The 19,711-nt window shown below is 39.9% G+C and overlaps 1 protein-coding gene across 2 annotated transcripts in view; it reads right to left on the minus strand.

The window, feature by feature from the left end:
- Window positions 1–19,384, minus strand: part of psma1 (proteasome 20S subunit alpha 1) — a 36,447-nt gene extending 17,063 nt beyond the window's left edge. The window contains exons 1-5 of one of the 2 annotated variants that reach the window (XM_034175864.1): window positions 19,288–19,384; window positions 10,802–10,846; window positions 10,598–10,699; window positions 2,334–2,437; window positions 2,165–2,253 (exon numbers count right to left, since the gene is read on the minus strand). In XM_034175864.1, the coding sequence (XP_034031755.1) occupies window positions 2,165–2,253; window positions 2,334–2,437; window positions 10,598–10,699; window positions 10,802–10,846; window positions 19,288–19,290 (343 nt within the window). In that variant the 5' untranslated portion in view covers window positions 19,291–19,384. Of the gene's footprint in view, window positions 1–2,164; window positions 2,254–2,333; window positions 2,438–10,597; window positions 10,700–10,801; window positions 10,847–10,926; window positions 10,957–19,287 lie in introns of those variants that run through there. The other variant, XM_034175863.1, reaches the window with a different exon arrangement.
- Window positions 19,385–19,711: the final 327 nt, after the last annotated feature.

A 19,711-nucleotide genomic window follows, 5' to 3' on the forward strand; every position in this document is an offset into this window, starting at 1 on the left:
AGGCTGTTCATCTACAATGATCTCCAATGCTTTAAAATGGACAAAAAAAAAAAAAAAAAAAAAAAACAGAGACTTGTGGAAGAAAACAGAAAACAACCATCAAAATGGATAGAAGAATAACCAGAATGGCAAAGGCTCACCCATTGATCAGCTCCAGGATGATCAAAGACAGTCTGGAGTTACCTGCAAGTGCTGTGACAGTTAGAAGAGGCCTGTGTGAAGCTAATTATTTGCAAGAATCCCTGCAAAGTCCCTCTGTTAAATAAAAGACATGTGCAGAAGAGGTTACATTTTGCCAAAGAACACATCAACTGGCCTAAAGAGAAATGGAGGAATATTTTGTGGACTGATTAGAGTAAAAGTGTTCTTTTTGGGTCCAAGGGCCGCAGACAGTTTGTGAGACGACGCCCAAACTCTGAATTCAAGCCACAGTTCACAGTGAAGACAGTGAAGCATGGTGGTGCAATCATCATGATATGGGCATGTTTCTCCTACTATGGTGTTGGGCCTATATATCGCATACCAGGTATCATGGATCAGTTTGGATATGTCAAAATACTTGAAGAGGTCATGTTGTCTTATGCTGAAGAGGACATGCCCTTGAAATGGGTGTTTCAACAAGACAATGACCCCAAGCACACTAGTAAATGAGCAAAATCTTGGTTCCAAACCAACAAAATTAATGCCTTGCAGATGTGAAGAAATCATGAAAAACTGTGGTTATACAACTAAATACTAGTTTTGTGATTCACAGGATTGCTAAAAAAGCAGTTTGAACATAATAGTTTTGAGTTTGTAGCGTCAACAGCAGATGCTACTATCATTGTGAACACCCCCTTTTCTACTTTTTTTTTTACTAATAGCCCAATTTCATAGCCTTAAGAGTGTGCATATCATGAATGCTTGGTCTTGTTGGATTTGTGAGAATCTACTGAATCTACTGGTACCTTGGGTACCTTGTTTCCCATGTAACATGACCTCCTGTCCCTTTCGCATGCGCATATGTGAACAAAGGACTGCTTTCTTTCATCTAAGAAATATCGCAAAGATTCGTCCCATCCTGTCTATGGCCGATGCTGAGACTCTGATTCATGCTTTTGTTTCTTCTAGATTGGACTATTGTAATGCTTTGTTTTCTGGTTTACCACAGTGCAGCATCAGGGGTCTTCAACTGGTTCAAAATACTGCTGCCAGAGTTCTGACACGAAGCAGAAGGTTTGACCATATTACGCCAGTAAAGTATTACTATTGGCCTATAAAATTGTTCATGGACTGGCGCCCCCCTATCTGGCTGGCCTGGTTAAGTCCTATGTGCCGGCAAGGGCTCTGCATTCACAGGGTGCAGGACTATTGTGTGTCCTGAGGGTGAAGAAAAAGTCAGCGGGTTGCAGAGCTTTTTATCACCGCGCCCCAGCTCTGTGGAATGATCTGCCTGCGCTGATATGACAGTCAGACTCTGTGGAGACTTTTAAAGCTCGACTGAAGACACATTTGTTCTCCCTGTTTTATCATTAGTATTTTATATGATTGTGTGTCTTTTTTTAGCCGTTTTATTTATTTTATTTCTTTTACCTTTTTATGGTTAAATTTTTTTATTGTGTTTTAATCTTATTTCATTTTATTTTGCTTTTAAATGTTTGTGAAATGCCTTGAGGTGATTACTCATGATTTGGCACTATATAAAGTAATAAATTATATTATTTTATTATTATGTAACAATAAGAAATATACTCAAAACCTGGATTAATCTTTTTAGTCACATAGCACTACTATTATTCTGACCACTACTGTACATGAAATGTCAATTTATAAATTGCTAGCATTTTCTGTGCAGTGGTCACATCCTGGGACAGCAATTCAACACAAATGCATATCAGTACACCTTCACTTTTAGGTTCATGTTTCAGAAGAAAAAGGTAAATTAACCAATTACATTTATGGTTCCAAAGTTTCTGATTGGAATAATCCCTTCACACGCTTTAACTGCCTGGTTCGTTCTTTTCACCTCAGACACAGATAGTAGACTGAGGGATGTGGCCAGACCTCCTGCACTGAGGGGTGAAAATGAGATGAAATGTCAGTCACTAACAGAAATAAATAAGCACATGTGTATAATCATACTGTGCAGAGTTTTACAACAGTGACAAGATTTTCATGAGGATACTGCTACCAACGAGAGAGACGAGACGTGATGTGGGGAGGGGCCTGTCAAAGACGTATCTCGAGTCCAAGCATTCCTGACGCATGAAGTTACTGCGAGAGAAAATACAAGTGATAATACACAACATTTAAGTAACAGCTTCATTCACAACACCATGATGGCTGTGACTTACCAGAGCAGTCTGGCATCCGCAGTCAGTCCAGCAATGGAGATACCGATGTGGTTGTCAACATGGAGGATCTTCTTCTGGTGTGCAGCCAGTTCAGACTGGGCTCTCTGCAATCACACAAAATGGCAATCATTCATGTGATCCATTATACGAGGTCTATTAGATAAGAAACCAACACTTTTATTTATTTTTTTAACTATATGGATTTGAATGATGTGCGATTACACCAATCATGCTTGAACCCTCGTGCGCATGCGTGAGTTTTTTCACGCGTCGGTGACGTCATTTCCCTGTGGGCAGGCCTTGAGGGAGATGTGGTCCAGCCCTCTCGGCTGAATTCCTTTGTTTCACACACTGCTCGAGACGGCGCGCGTTGCTTTATCAAAATTTTTTCTGGACCTGTGAGGAATATCCGAGTGGACACTATTCGAGAAATTAAGCTGGTTTTCGGTGAAAAGTTTAAGGGCTGATGAGAGATTATGGGGTGTTTCTGTCGCTGTAAGGACTTCCCACGGAGCGGGACGTCGCGCAGCGCTTCCAGGCGAATGACGTAACCGACAGGCGTGAAAAAAAACTCTCGCATGCCCACGAGGGTTCAAGCATGTGTCATCACACGTGATTCAAATCCATATGGTTTTTGAAAAAAAAAAAAAAATAAATAAGGTCGGATACTTTTCTAATAGACCTCGTATGTCTCTTGAAAGCACTAAAGGCATTGTGCACTTTAAAAGAAGTAGAACATCAGTGGAAGGGATATATTTTAACAATTTATTATTTTAACCCAAGAGTCTCCAAAGATAATTTTTTTTCTATTTTCTGCTTCTCCTTCCTCCCACAGTTACAACTAATACAGTCACACTGTTATGATTCATGATCTCACTGCTGAAAGGTCTCCACACAGGACTATTTTTTCCCTCAATTTCCTACTTCTGCTGCTATAGAAGCAACATACTGGGAACATGTTAAAACCTAGCACTATAAAATAGGGGTGTCACAATACATGTATTGTTACTGAATCATACGGCACACACGTGACGGCTCCCTGCACAGAACTGCCCGCAGAATACACGATAAGATGCTGCACAGTATGATTAAAGACATGTGCAGAATTGTTTCCATAAGTCACTGATATTTTAGCTCATGTCCACAGACTGTGTCCCTCCAGTTTCATGATCTGTGCAGGAAGGCGGGGTCCTTCTCCTCCTTCAGTGCAGGAGGCATGGCCACACCCCTCGGCCTGCTGTGCCCGAATCAAACAGAGGAAAACAGTCAGTTAAAGCCATTGACGGGATTGTTTAACCAAGAAACTTTAGAAGCATTAATGAAATTAGTTAATTTCCTTTTTTCTTCAGAAAGATGAACCTAAAAGTGAAAGCCTACTGATACGCATCTGTGTGGAGTCACAGTCCCCATATGAGCTCAGACAGAAAATGCCACCAACTTATGACAAAAGTTGGTGTAAAATGTCACAGATCAGAAGTTAACCGAATTGTCACACTGTGTACAATGATTTAAAGTCTCTGCAGAGTGAGGTTTTATGCAGTCTTTGGCGTAAAAGTAAAAAACTTAAACTGACTAATTTTTGAAGGGAGTCTGGCTCCACACATCACATGACATAAAAACAGTGGTGGGCACAGATAACCAAAAAATTAACTTTGATAACAGATAATCAGATAACTGAAAAGTTACCTTTGATAAAAATAAACCACCCAAAAATGTATCGGAAGTTACAGATAACCGATAAATTCCAGTATTGTCTCTGATACATTTGCAACTGCTAATAAGCTGAATTTGAGGTTTAATGCCACGATCGCTTTTGGAAGCATAAAAAGCGACATAAGACCCAAATAATGAGTCAGCACTTCTATGTTTGAACATGCTGCCCCCTTTTGGAAGCTACACAGCTACAGCACCCTGAGAGCAGACACAAAGCCTAGCTCTCTACAAATCGCGATGCTCCGGTCAGGCGGAGGTCTAGAAAAATAAAGGCATCCTGACTTATGGTTTTGTGTGAATACTGATAGAATAACTCCATTAACGTCAGTTCTGTCATTTGTACAAAGTTAAAATATAACATATCTTTTAATGTTGAATAATGCACTAATTCTGAGGTTTTGTAACAAAAACAGACAGATCGCAAAGGATTCTGGGTAAATGTGCCTCTGCTAAACACTGATTGGTTCAGTCATTCATTATGTAAACCAACATGTTAATGTGACGTGTGTCGTGTGTTGGTGTTTACAGATAAATGTGCTTTTGTAAAATATTCCATTTTTTATTTGTAAAAACAGGCATTTTTACGGAGCCCTGGAAGTGTCATCGCAAAATGTTTTGCATGTGGAGAGAATGTGCGCTCTTATTAGTGCCGTGCGCACGTTTTATGATGTATTGTCTTGTCAATATTGTCTTGACACATAAATGTTGGCTTTACACTGTGTGAGTTTTGGCACTTTTTCAGATGATTTTTCATTTGTGTGAGAAATTTTTGGACCGAGTTTCAGGTTAATCGCGCGTCCTGCATCGTGTAGTGTACATGGAGTAACAAGCTGCGTTCAACATCTCACGAGCACCTCCTGATCGCCGATCGTATGGTCGAATGAAAATCAAACCTGTTTGATATTATTCTGGTCTGGCTGCTGAAGAGCTACAAGCATCCAACCTCTCGCACTGTGCCTATGCAAACACCGCAGAGCTGTCTTGTAATGTTTTTTGTTGTTGTTTTGTTTTTAAACTTAATTAGTATAAAAAAAAAGCCATTTGCAAAGCCAAAAAGTTGATTTGACAACCATCTGATATAACCGGGGTCAAAATAAATAGAACACTGCCATCTACTGGTGCCCAGACACTTAGTACTTAGGGCAAATACTGCCATGAACACTACTGGCCAGTAGATGGCAGTAGAGGCCTTGAAACTTGCCCAAACAAAATTCCAGATAATCTGTTTCTGCTACATTTAAGATGCGTGGAATTTAACAAACGCAAATACAATAACGTCTATAAACACAGAATATATTCATGAGAGTTTTAGGCACTAGAGTTTAATGCTGCTGTCCGTGGAGCCTGAACAGAGTGTCTGAAATGCATTTGTCCTGTTGTGAACGTACTGAGATTACTGATAATGCACTGCTGGGCACAGCATGTGCTCACAAAACCTTAAAAATTAGCACTTTACTTTAAAACTAAAACATATATCTGATGTTTTCACTTTATAAAACTTCAGGCATGACAGTAATTTTAAATAACTTCTGCAAAATTAATTTGGTTAAAATTTGAACCATAACTTAAAAATGTATGCCTCTGGATGACTTGGGTGATATTGCCAGCGTATCAGTATGGTGTTAAAGGAAATTATTTTTTTTTTTTTTGGTCACCAGTTCTTTGTCTGCAGAGGGTAGAGTGGTTTCTCCTGAAACTAGCTTCCATCTGTTTGCAGAGGATAGAACAATACATCTCTTAAGAAACTTTCAACAGGTAGGTCTCAACTGATTTTAAATTTTAAAAATGCTTGCTGCTGTCCAGCTTTGTTTGCTATGTTATTGGTCTAAAAGTTATCGGACGACAATTCATCGGAAGATAATTAGTCCAATAATGGTTTTTAAAATTATCTAAAAAGATAATCAGATAATGAAAACATTATCTTCGCTAATTATCTGTTATCGGAAGTGTGCGTACCACTGCATAAAAACAACTCCCCCCAAAAAACAAAGCAATTCATCCCAACAAGAATGACGAGACTGACTCCAACTGAATGAAAACAGAAAGTTTACATTTGCACTTTGTTTCAAAGAGCTGAAGTGGCTGACAGCACCTCAGTGCTACTCGCTGATTAAACCTACTTTATGTAAAAACCAAACTCGTACCGAACCGTGACTTCTGTGTACCGTGTACCCCTACTATAAAACAACCAACTCACAGTTAAAAAAGCAACAGACTTCAAAAGAGTTCGGACAAAAAGACAAAAGCAGGGCTGTGAAATGAAAATTGTGAAATCCGAGGAAATCCCCCCCCCCAGGAGCCGAGGTCTAGGGCCTTGTGGGGCCCCAGAAACCAAATTAAATTTTCATCTACTGATACATTTTCAACATCTCCTGGAAGAACAAATCTAAAAAAAATTAGTGTATATTTAAATGATCCTAGATTCAACCTTTCATTTGAACCGTCAATGATCATGTTGAAATAACAGAATATGACATGGAAGTAGGACCTGGTTAGGGCTGCAACAACGAATCAATAAAACTGATAAAATTCAATGACAACAGGCGTTGGCAACACACTGCGTCATCGATGCGTTGTGTCGAGCGATTATGGCGTCAGTAGCGACCAGTGCACAGAACAGATCAGACGCTGTTTCGTAGAACTACACAGTTAGAATATGGCAGATGCAAGTAGACAAAAGAAAGTTAAGGCTTCAAAAGTGTGGGAGCACTTTACGTTAAACAACGCAAAGACGTTTGTTAACTGCAACATTTGCAAGTCGGACCTCGCATGGCACGGGAGTACGACGGTAATGATGCAGCACCTCAAACGAAAGCATATCGGAGCCATCAACGAGGAAGGGGAGAGCTCAGTGTCTGGGCAAGTTAACAAATGTTTATTTTTCTGTAAGCAGTCGTAACGTCTCAGTATGACAAGTCAGGCAGTGATATGAAGCCTGACGGTTGGATCTAGTCAGGCTCAGGCTGTCTGCGTGTCTCGCAGAGCAGTGAGGTGAGGGACAGAGAGTGAGAGAAAAAGAAAAAGAACAGTAACAGCACAGACAGTTTTTTATTAATGTTGTCAAAGTCCTACCATCGACATTAACGCTTGTCCGATTGTCCGGGACAAGTGTAAAATGTGATCGGACACAAGTAATAGCTCTAAATCCTTGTCCGACCGGACAAGTGGCATTTTTTTCATTTTTTTGGTTTAAAACATTCAAATTCTTCTCGCACCTCGCAAGAAAGCATCTTCGGTTTTTCCTGCCTCTCTCCACGCAGCGGACAATCGGAAAACATGATAACACAGGGTTCTCCCCAGACAGTGGAACAACGGCGCCGCGCCACAGTGTTCTGACAGTGCTGTCATACAGCGCCGTGCTATCAGGTAGTTTTTCTAAAATACAGCCAGGCTGTTTGTGCTGCACTGGCCGCTCCCCCCTCCCCTCCCCCGCAGACAGAGAGCCGAGCAGCGTTGCAGCAGGAAAAACTCCGTCAAAGTCTTCACATAAAACGAGCTCCTTCTGCTTGTATAGCTCCAGAAATTCATTTATAGGCTTTATTTTACTGTTGAAAGCCTTCATGTTTCCAAAGTTTGCTCAAAGTTTGCTCAAATACGGAGAGAGAGAGAGAGAAATATGTGGGATGAGTCATGTGTCATTGTGAAATGACCACATAGTTTGCAAGTTATACAGAGAATGTTGCACATATGAGTCAGGCTACAGTTTTTGATTTAGGTTTTATGGTTAACTGGTTATGCTAATTGCTCATTTGCAGCAACAAAAATACCTCTTTTTTCACGATATATTTTGTAACATTTATATGTTTCAATGTTGTTTTATGGCAACTCAGCACTTTGATAAAGCAATGCCATTTGAAATAATTTTTTTTGTTCTTTATTATAAACTGTTTTATTCTTTATTATTTTATATTTCAACAGCCAAGGGACATTTGACAATTTGTTGATTTTCAAGTATTTTAAGTTTTCAAATAATGTTCTGTTGTTAAATAAAGTGATGGAAGGAGAGAAAAATTGTTTCCCTGGCACATTTTTAAAAAATTCCCCGCTAATCCGATTAATCGTGTCGAAACCTCATCAGATTCATCAATTACCCAAATAATCGTTTGTTGCAGCCCTAGACCTGGTATGATTTTCCTTTTAATTGTAAACAAAATGATGCATTAACTCAGAACAATTAAACTACCGTATTTTCCGGACTATAAGTCGCACCGGAGTATAAGTCGCACCAGCCACTTTATCCATTATAAAGAAAAATAAACCATAAATAAGTCGCACCGGAGTATAAGTCGCACCAGCCACTTTATCATTATAAAGAAAAATAAACCATAAATAAGTTGCACTGGACTATAAGTCCCATGGACATACAGGTATGTTAACTTAACATGAAAAGTTCAGATGATAATATTGTGACGGCTACCGTTTTCAGATGCATATTTCACCAGTCGTAACTTACAATCTGCAGAGTATGATTTTCTTTTTGGTGGCATTTTTTCGGGCCTTCTCCGTTGTCTTGTTAAGTTATCAGTAACGTTGAAATTTTTATTTTTCTATGGTAGTCAGAAGTCGCAGGAACAGTCACACAAGCCTCGAGTGCCCTCTCGTGAGCTGCATTTTACCTACAGATATGTTTGTATTTTGCGGACCACATTGCGAGCCGAACCATGCGGCACCTACCTGCGCAGCTCATGACCACCCAGCGTTGTCGATCCAGCTCCTTCCAAGTGCAGACGCTAATCCTCCGCCGTCGCTCAGTGCTCCCATGCAGCTCTCAGCGTCAACTCTGCTCACACTTATATCCAAGGGTTGAAGCTGTTTTGTTAGCCGTCCCGGAATAAACACCATGTTCGTCTGCTTCAAACACTATTCACAATCTTCGACGCCAGCTCCTTCCAAGTGCACACACTAATCCTCCGCCGTCGCTCACCCGGTGCTCCCACGCAGCTCTCAGCGTCAACTTAAACACTCTGCTCACACTGATATCCAAGGGTTGAAGCTGTTTTGTTCGCCATGCCGGAATAACAGCAAGCACCGTATTCGTCAGCTTCACACGCTGTGGGTGAGGTGAGGAATACGCGTCCAACGTTCTGTTCTCTGATTGGTTATCGCGACCAGCGTGACTTATAGGACGGCCGCCATACTACAGTGTCCATGATGCATTGCATTTCCTTTTCTGGTGGCCATTTTAAAACATAGATCGACTCTGTCACGTAAAATTGTTTTGTTACAGTAAATTAATTGAGATCCTACCGGTATATTTTTCATTTATAAGTCGCACCGGAGTATAGGTCGCACCCCCGGCCAAAACATGTAAAAAAGTGCGACTTATAGTCCGGAAAATACGGTACATGAAATTCATGAAGACTGAAAACACTGTTAAAGTATTTCAAAAACCACAGCTAAAACTTGTAGAATATTTTAAAAATCAGGGTAAAATATCAATAAAATACCTTATAATAAAAAGCCACACATTATTGTGTAAATTCCTGTAAATCCACTCAAAGCCACAATGTCTTTTTTCCCATGAAAAAAGTCTACATTAATAAAAACTAATTTACATTGTTGCGTAAATTCTTGTAGCCGAAATTAGTTCAATTCAATTTCAATTTATTTGAAAGGGACCATGCGCAATTAAAACATAAATGTTACCATTTGATGCATTGCACCAGAGTTAGCCTTAGGCTAATTTACATCTGCAGTCCCACAAATTAATATGACACACATAAAAATTAATATGACACACATAAAATCATCAAATATCACAAATAAATACAACCAAGATGTTAAACATCACTTAACAAATAAAAACATGTAGCGACACTACGTATTGTAAATGAGTTCATAGCCACAATGTCTTTTTTTTTCAATTAAAGAAAGTCTAGATTAATGAAAGAAAAAAAAAAGGCACATAATCTTTTCTGAAATTCTGTTTTAACAGCACAATGTTTATTTTCCAGAGAGAAAAAAAATTCTTACCAGTTCGCTTTTCACGTTCATCTTTCAGGCGTGTTCATGAAGCCAGCAACAATTCCACGGATTCTTGTCCTTATCAGACTTTTGCAAACCGTCTTTCCCGCCATCTTCACTCTGATGTTGCTCCGTAACACAGTCATGCTGCAAAGTTCTTCTATAAAGTTCTTTAAAAACCTGAAAGTTCTAAAAGTTTGCGATGTCCACATGCTACTTTTAGCTAAGCTTCGCACAGGAGCCACAATGTGTCACCAACCAGTCCCGCTTTACGACAACTGTCATAACAGCCAGGCTTTGAGCGGCTTTTATTCTCCTCGAAACTCCGCAGATCCGAGGAAACTGATTTGTATCTGTAACACACAGATCAGTGTCGCGGACTTGTAAAACTTGCATGATGTTGTAAAAAAAGAACGCTTTGCGATAAGCATTTTAAAAACTCAGTAACGATCACGATTAAAGAGTACAACACTAACACCCCTCGCCCCCCTCCCCATGATGAAATCCATGGAATCCCGCAGATCCGCGGAGTTTTCACAGTCCTGCAAAAGAACATGTGAACATGTGCCTAAAACTGATGGCTGTACCTTTAGAGCAACCAGGACTGCATGGGTTCTGGATTTGAGTCCTACAGTTGCAGACCCTTGTTTCACAGCCTCCATGGCATACTCAATCTGGTGGATGCGGCCCTAGACACAAACACGCATGACGATCTTAATTTAATACTGTTCTATCGATAACAGTAATTCTTAAATTTGGTAAAATGGCAGAAAAACAGAGGCAAAACATACCTGTGGGCTCCATACTGTCACATCATTGTCGTACTGATTGCGAAACTAAGGAAACAGTGAGAGAAGGAAAAAAAAAATTGAATACCACAATACAGAAAGAACTTAATATTACAAGCTGGGCTTACATAGTTGTCTTCCATTGCCAGTAGTGTCTGCAACTGCATAAACCTCTCTGCTTACAGAGTGGACTGTTCCAGACTGAGGTGTTAAATTACAAACATCTCTAAATAATAGACAAAGGAACTAGTTATGACTGCAGGACAGCTTTGTCTACAACATCTTAGGGAGTATTTAATTACACAGTCTCTCAGCTAATGTTGGTACAGTTTTTCTTCAATTGTGTCTGCTCTTTTTTTTTTCTTTAAACAGATGTAACATTGTTAAAACTATGGGACATCACACCTATATATATCATGTTTACAAAAGGTAGAACACAGTCAAAACATTTCCCTCATGTTATGTTTCAAACCTAGTTTTTGTGTCTGTAAATTGGCCAGTACCACCAAAATAAAGTTTTCCTATCGTTTGAACCTGAACCACATGGGCCAAAGTGTTGAAAATGCCCCCAGATTGTAAACTGAAATGTGTCTTTTACAAAACTGTGTTTTGACAATAAAAGTAGGAAGGCGCCAGTCCATGAACAATTTTATAAACCAACAATAAAACTTTAAAATCCAATCTGGCAGAAACCGGTAGCCAATGAAGGGATGCCAGAATGGGAGTAATGTGGTCAAACCTTCTACTTTGTGTCAAAATTCTGGCAGCAGCATTCTGCACCAACTGAAGTCCTTGAATGCTAGACTGCGGCAGACCAGAAAATAAAACATTACAATAATCCAATCTAGAAGAGACAAATGCGTGAATCAGAGTCTCAGCATCAGCCATAGACAGGATGGGGCGAATCTTTGCTATATTTCTCAGATGAAAGAAAGCAGTCCTCGTAATGTCCCTAATGTGGAGGTCAAAGGACAACGTAGGATCAAAAATTACCCCAAGGTTCCTCACTTTGTCAGTATGATGTATAACACATGAACCTAGGCTAAGCGCCAGCTGATCAAATTGGTGCTGATGTCTTGCTGGGCCAAGAACCATCATTTCAGTCTTATCAGAGTTCAAAAGTAGAAAGTTGCTAGACATCCAACTTCTCACTGCTGCAAGACAGTCCTGTAAAGATTTTATGTGGACAGCTATCGGCATATACAACTGAGTATCATCAGCATAACAATGAAAAGCAACCCTGAAACGCCGCAAAATGTTCCCAAGGGGTGCCATATACAGAGAAAAAAGCAGGGGACCCAGAACGGATCCCTGCGGAACCCCGAACTTCATGCCCTTAAAGTCAGAGGTAGTGTCATTGCACAAAACACAATGGAAACGACCAGACAGATAAGACGTCAGCCACACAAGAGCAGTTCCAGTAATCCCGAAACAGTTTTCTAGCCTATCAAGTAGAATATGATGATCAACTGTGTCAAACGCAGCACTGAGATCCAACACCACCAATACTGTAGTAGTATCCGAGTCCATTGCTCGCAGAAGATCATTAACTACTTTAATAAGTGCTGTTTCTGTGGAGTGATGTCTTCTAAAAGCAGACTGCAGTGGCTCAAAAAGGTCATTCTCAGTAAGATAGTCCACAAGCTGCCGTGAAACCACCTTTTCCAGAATTTTAGAGCAGAATGATAGATTTGATATCGGCCTATAATTTTTCAATTCACCAGGATCAAGATTAGATTTCTTGAGTAGTGGTTTAACCACTGCAGATTTAAAACAATTTGGAACAGATCCAGAGTTTAAAGAAAGGTTAACAATTTCCAGCACAGTCGGCCCAAGAATGGGCCAAAGATCCTTAAACAATTTTGTTGGTATAGGATCAAATAAACAAATTGTGCTTCTACACTCAACAAAAATATAAATGCAACACTTTTGGTTTTGCTCCCATTTTGTATAAGATGAACTCAAAGATCTAAAACTTTTTCCACATACACAATATCACCATTTCCCTCAAATATTGTTCACAAACCAGTCTAAATCTGTAATAGTGGGCACTTCTCCTTTGCTGAGATAATCCATCCCACCTCACAGGTGTGCCATATCAAGATGCTGATTAGACACCATGATTAGTGCACAGGTGTGCCTTAGACTGCCCACAATAAAAGGCCACTCTGAAAGGTGCAGTTTTATCACACAGCACAATGCCACAAATGCCGCAAGATTTGAGGGAGCGTGCAATTGGCATGCTGACAGCAGGAATGTCAACCAGAGCTGTTGCCCGTGTATTGAATGTTCATTTCTCTACCATAAGCCGTCTCCAAAGGCGTTTCAGAGAATTTGGCAGTACATCCAACCAGCCTCACAACCGCAGACCACGTGTAACCACACCAGCCCAGGACCTCCACATCCAGCATGTTGACCTCCAAGATCGTCTGAGACCAGTCACTCGGACAGCTGCTGAAACAATCGGTTTGCATAACCAAAGAATTTCTGCAAAAACTGTCAGAAACCGTCTCAGGGAAGCTCATCTGGATGCTCGTCGTCCTCATCGGGGTCTCGACCTGACTCCAGTTCGTCGTCGTAACCGACTTGAGTGGGCAGATGCTCACATTCGCTGGCGTTTGGCACGTTGGAGAGGTGTTCTCTTCACGGATGAATCCTGGCTCACACTGTTCAGGGCAGATGGCAGACAGCGTGTGTGGCGTCGTGTGGGTGAGCTGTTTTCTGATGTCAATGTTGTGGATCGAGTGGCCCATGGTGGCGGTGGGGATATGGTATGGGCAGGCGTCTGTTATGGACGAAGAACACAGGTGCATTTTGAATGCACAGAGATACCGTGACGAGATCCTGAGGCCCATTGTTGTGCCATACATCCAAGAACATCACCTCATGTTGCAGCAGGATAATGCACGGCACCATGTTGCAAGGATCTGTACACAATTCTTGGAAGTTGAAAATGTCCCAGTTCTTGCATGACCGGCATACTCACCGGACATGTCACCCATTGAGCATGTTTGGGATGCTCTGGACCAGCGTTCCTGCCAATATCCAGCAACTTCGCACAGCCATTGAAGAGGAGTGGACCAACATTCCACAGGCCACAATTGACAACCTGATCAACTCTATGCGAAGGAGATGTGTTGCACTACATGAGGCAAATGGTGGTCACACCAGATACTGACTGGTATCCCCCCCCAATAAAACAAAACTGCACCTTTCAGAGTGGCCTTTTATTGTGGACAGTCTAAGGCACACCTGTGCACTAATCATGGTGTCTAATCAGCATCTTGATATGGCACACCTGTGAGGTGGGATGGATTATCTCAGCAAAGGAGAAGTGCTCACTAGATTTAGACTGGTTTGTGAACAATATTTGAGGGAAATGGTGATATTGTGTATGTGGAAAAAGTTTTAGATCTTTGAGTTCATCTCATACAAAATGGGAGCAAAACCAAAAGTGTTGCGTTTATATTTTTGTTGAGTGTAGTAGACATCACAAGTTTCGTCAGCACACCTTGTGAGATACTGTTAAATTCCATGAATCTAGGTAGCACCTCACTAGCTCGTAGCGCTGGCCCATGATGTCTTCCCCTATCACCACTCTTCTTCCTTTTTCACAACTATAGAGTTGCTGTTCATGATGTTCCTTGATGTATAAAAATTCTTCTGTAGATAAGATTCATGCAATGGGTTTCAACAGCTATCATTGGCCTCCGCAATTGGGCAATGCAGTCTTGTTTGAGGGTGGGCGCTAAAGGGTTAAAATATGACGCAATAATCCTACATCCAAGAACAGCCCTCACATATCACCATCAGAAACATGGCACTTTCTCTAAGTTTTTGGGCAAATTACACGGAAAACAAAGTGAAAATGCACAGAAAAAGTGACGTGGTGGAAAGTGGACGTGTTGCAGTTTGTTTATTTTCGGGAGCGCAAACATGTCAAGGTGGTTGGGGGGTGGGGGGGTGGAGGCACAACAAAATTGGGGGTGCTCCTAGAGCTACTGTACACCACAAAAAAATAAAGTTACTAATTTGGTCTTCCTGCACCACTTCCGTAGGAATAGGGCAGCACAGTATGACCTAAAATACATATCGCGGTACAAACTGAATCCCTTCAGGGTAACGTATATATATCGCAATATAAACTTGTAACTTGTATAAACGTGTAAAAATTATGATGTGTTTCTGAATGGATCCCTTAGCAATGGTAAATTGATGAAAAAACCCCCAGCTATAATCTAATTTTGAAAACATTTATTGTACAGATCTCAAAACTACTGGTACAATTTGCTGGAAGGTACATCTAAGATCCAAGCCTAGATTTGATGTTTTGGTGAAAGAATTAAATAAATTTATGGTCAGTGGCTGAAGTTTCATCTCTTGAACACAAGATGGCACACCCACTCTGAATACATGAAGCACTTTCAGGACGGTCACTTCCTTATTTACAAACCTCAACATGAAACCACCAAACCATTTTATAAAAAATACTTAATTTACTCATATTTGAAGTCAGTCTGGGTAAATTGATGTTACCTGGCTGATTCTGTTTTTCTAATCCGGTAAAAACAAAACAAAACAAAAAAACCTTGCTTTATTTAACGTGGTGCTTTCTCAAATGTTTGAGTCAGGTTGCGACAGAGCCTCCGCCTCCTCCCAGTGCATCCGCTGAAATAAATAAACAACGGCTTTGCAAATATCAGCAACAGAACAGGCGTCTCACAAACATACATGAACAGCAGTGAGAGTCACCTCAGCTCAGAACACCCCTCTCTGCCGCAGCAAATTGGTTCACACACACACAGCCGCTTCACAGAGGAGTTTTCCCGGATCAAAAAACTCCACGGCCGTTATCGCAATTAGTCGGTGGAGTCCAAATCTCTACCATCGGCCAAAATTATACTGTGTACTTGATAAACCGCGCAGGCCTATGTAGGAATGTGCACAACAGGGATGGGTATCAAGAACCGGTTCCTTACGGGTATCGTTAAGAAATGATTCGATCCACCATGTTTATCAGGAAAATGATCATTTCTCTACATTGATTACAGATGCTGCAGCGGGTCCGTAATCAACTTTTCTGCAGCGCGGCTTTGCTTTGAAACTTGAACCAATCGAAGCAGTGGTTCGCAGATTGAAGCAGTGCTTCGATCTATTGCTTTCTTTATTCATCTTTTCTTTAGCTTAATTTTCCCCCGCTAAAACCCTAAAGAGCATACGTCTGAGTATTATTTACCTTTTTTATGTAAAACTGACCTGTTATGGTCTTAAGAAACAGTTGATAGATGTATTTTATAACTTAAAAATAGGAGCGATGCTAACGCGTTAGCATGTCTATGGCATTTTCAATGTTAAAGTTAGCATTAAGCAGTTGCAGCTGTCATCACGTTCAGGTCCATTTGTTTTCAAATTGTAATATTTTTAAATGTATTTTTGTTTATATATTAATAATCTAATGATTAGTTATTATATGCAATTTTAGAGAAAGAAACAAAAAGAACCTGAACAGAAACATTAATTTCTTCAGTGATTTCCTCCAGAACTATCTGCCAAGCTAGAAAACTGCTGCATCCTAGTAAGAGCAGAATACTACTGGAATTAATTTGAATAAGGAAAGTTTTTTTTTTTTCTCACCGAAATGGATGCTGCACTCACTGCAGTTTATTGTCTGGAATAGCCCCATATTGCATTTCAGAGCTTCTAGAATTGAAACATTTTCGTGCACATGGTGTTGGGGGGTAATTTTGGGTTTCAGCTTTTTTTTGTTTTTCACCGATTTCATCCCTGAATATGTCAATTGTGAGTCACTTTTGTGCGGATTAAAGTTACTAACTGGGACTCCTGTCTTGTTGCGAGAAAGAAACGAGAATCGTCCTCCGTTCTGTTCATACAGCTCCAAACGCTGCACAGCTCTCTGCCGAGTCAAGTTAGAATGATAGAGTTCAGTCGGAATTAATAACTTCAAAGCGAAACACAGTTTTGTTTACTTTTATTTATGTCCAGAGATCAAGGATACAGTGACCAATTTCAGATTTATTTACTTTAAGACTCAATGAAATACATAAAAAACCTGTAAAGCCTACTTTTAGTACAAAATTCACAAGAGGTATCGATAAGGAATTGGATCGATAAGCAGAATCGATAATGGCATCGATATCAATAAAATTTCATCAATACCCATCCCTAGACAAAGGCAAAAATTAGGGGGGATCTGAATGATTTGAGGTCACAATAAAAAAAATAAAATAAAAAACTGATGACTGCATGGTATAAAGTGGAAAAGGACAATTTAATTAATGATCTAAAGGATGTTCCAAAGGCAGCAGTAACAGCAGATGGGTAGGCAAGTCTTACTCAAGAACACTATCTGACTGTAATATTGCATTGTATTAAGGATGGTAAAGGCAAGGTCCTCCAAACCAAAGCTGGCTATGAAGCAAAGACAGGCGCAGCAGTGGCAGAAGAAATTGCCAACATTTCAAAGTCAGGGACAAAGTTGTGGCAGCCACACTGGACAATGCAGGGAACATGGATGTGACGTTGAAATAGCTTGATGTCCAGAAGATCGGATGCTTAGCCCACACACAACCTGGCAGCACACAAGATACAAAACGCCAGATGGTGTCAAAGTGGGTGGCAAGAGTTGGGGGCAGTGGTGGTGTGGATGAAGAGGTCCCACATTACTTAGAGAAAGTAAATTCTGAAATAACAAATTTATCTCTCAATTTACTCTCTGAGTACAGCTCTTCAAAACTTTGTAAGAAAATTACGTTGATGACTGAAATGCTACATTTATGATGCCATGTAAGAAAAAAAAAGCACAGTAATCTGTCTTTCAAAGTTGAGCCATTATTTTGGGGTACCAAATATTCTAAATACCAAATTTGATCTTTATGGTTCCATTCAGAGCTGATATATTGCTTTCTGAATATGCAAATACAGGTTCAAAATTGGTTTGCACCATGTTACGGTACCCTACTTTGCAAATTTTTTTTTTCACTTTGAAGGCATATGAGCTACATAAAAAAAATAAATAAATAAAAAAAAATTACATAAAGTTCGTATATCAATATGCTCTCCACAAAAAATATGAAGTGGCTGAGCATTTGCCTACATGGTCAAATCATAAAGAGGCTGGAGGCCTATTTTTGACATTCTATGATCATGCTCGATTTTCAAGAGTCAGTAATTCAAAAACCATTCAAGTTATGACCACAATGTTTTACACACATATACCTAGTACCCAAGATATGTGTATTCAACAATATGATTATCCATTGAAACCCTTCTTTAGTAAGGCTCTTTGAAATTTTGTAATTTTTTTTTGAGAATGGACAAACTGCCATTTTGGTGATGCTACAGAATGAAAAATTAGTTCTGTATCCCATTTTTGAAATTTACTACTGTATCTTGGGTGCCCAAATAGGGTGTATTCCAAATTTGAGCTTTACATCTGCATTTTTAGCTGAGATAATGTCTTTTAAAAATGAAAAAAAGCTCAAAATGCATTCGCGAGTGTAAACTAGGATTGTGGGTACCCTGATGAAAAAACAAATTATATCTAAAAAAGAAAAAACTACTTGGAATTAAGCAGAAATATTTTGCATGTGTCCATCAGACATATGTGGGTACTTGTATAAAAAAAAAAATCATGAGAATCCAAGTCGGTGACCCGAGAAGATTTTGGAAAATCTAATGATTTCACACGGAATGCCCTTTATTAATACAGCTACGCACAAATATTCACTTCCTTACTGCAAATTAGACATATTTGTATTTGGACTGCTGCGCCACCAAAACAAGCTAAAACAAGCTATAACATGTTATAAGATGTCTCCTGGGATAGAAGACACCGAAATGAGTTTATTATTCGTCGGTCTTTCCGATTTTGTATTTTATTGACAGTGACAGATAGCTAACTGCTGTCCCGGTTGATTTTAAACAGCTTTAATCTGGCGCTGTAACAGTAGCTGAACAAGCTTAAACCCGTGACCAGACACTGAAACAAACATGCAATACTACGATAAATTATCTGTCTGAATAAAAAAGGAAATACGACCAGAGGGGAAAATGAAAGTAAAAGCTAAGATACTGACACCACAAAGTGGACAGATGCTAACTTAGCACACCTTGGCTAACGCCTGATAGCTAGCGCCAGTTTATGTATCTTCCAGCAACAGGACCACGTTTAATACTAGATTGACGCTGAGTACTTATTAGGAGCAGAACGTTGTGTGACAGGATATCACAACATATATATGTATACACATTTCCAAACTTCGTTTATCTTATCAGCTAGCTGCCGCCAAAGCTTTAGAGATTTGCTTACTCACAGTGTAGTTGAATGTAGCCAGCTAACACAATGTGAGAGTAGTGGTTTTTGTATCTCTTATTTATTAATGCTTAGCACACTTACTGCATAATTTATTTTCTGCGTACCTACGTAATATGTAAACCGACAACATAAATCACATTTCATTCACACTTACCATGACTACTCCACAAACTATCACCGCTGTCTGAGCTTGGTTTGATTTATTTTCCTGAACTCAGTATCAGGGAAAAGCAGCAGAGCCCCGATTTCTTCTTTGTGTTTTACGGCATGTGATCCACAGTGCCTCTAGTGGAAGGGAGGACACGTGTCATTGCACAAATTCTCTGCTGCCCTGTCCCTGCTGTCCAGTTAAATCATATGAAACACTCTATTCTACCCTAAAAAAAAAAGTGAACATTCTCTGTCCTCCTACTCAACAATTATTTGAATGTGAATTCCTACCAGTGCCACCCCGCTCTGCCTGATGTCTATTTTCTTGCAGACACCAGGCCCCTTTTATTTGGGCATGTCAATAAATTGTACCGAATGTGTGTCATCAATAACAATATTCAAGAACAAATTATAATTAAAAATACCTC

Source organism: Thalassophryne amazonica, chromosome 8, assembly GCF_902500255.1.
Source record: "Thalassophryne amazonica chromosome 8, fThaAma1.1, whole genome shotgun sequence".
NCBI lineage: Eukaryota > Metazoa > Chordata > Actinopteri > Batrachoidiformes > Batrachoididae > Thalassophryne > Thalassophryne amazonica.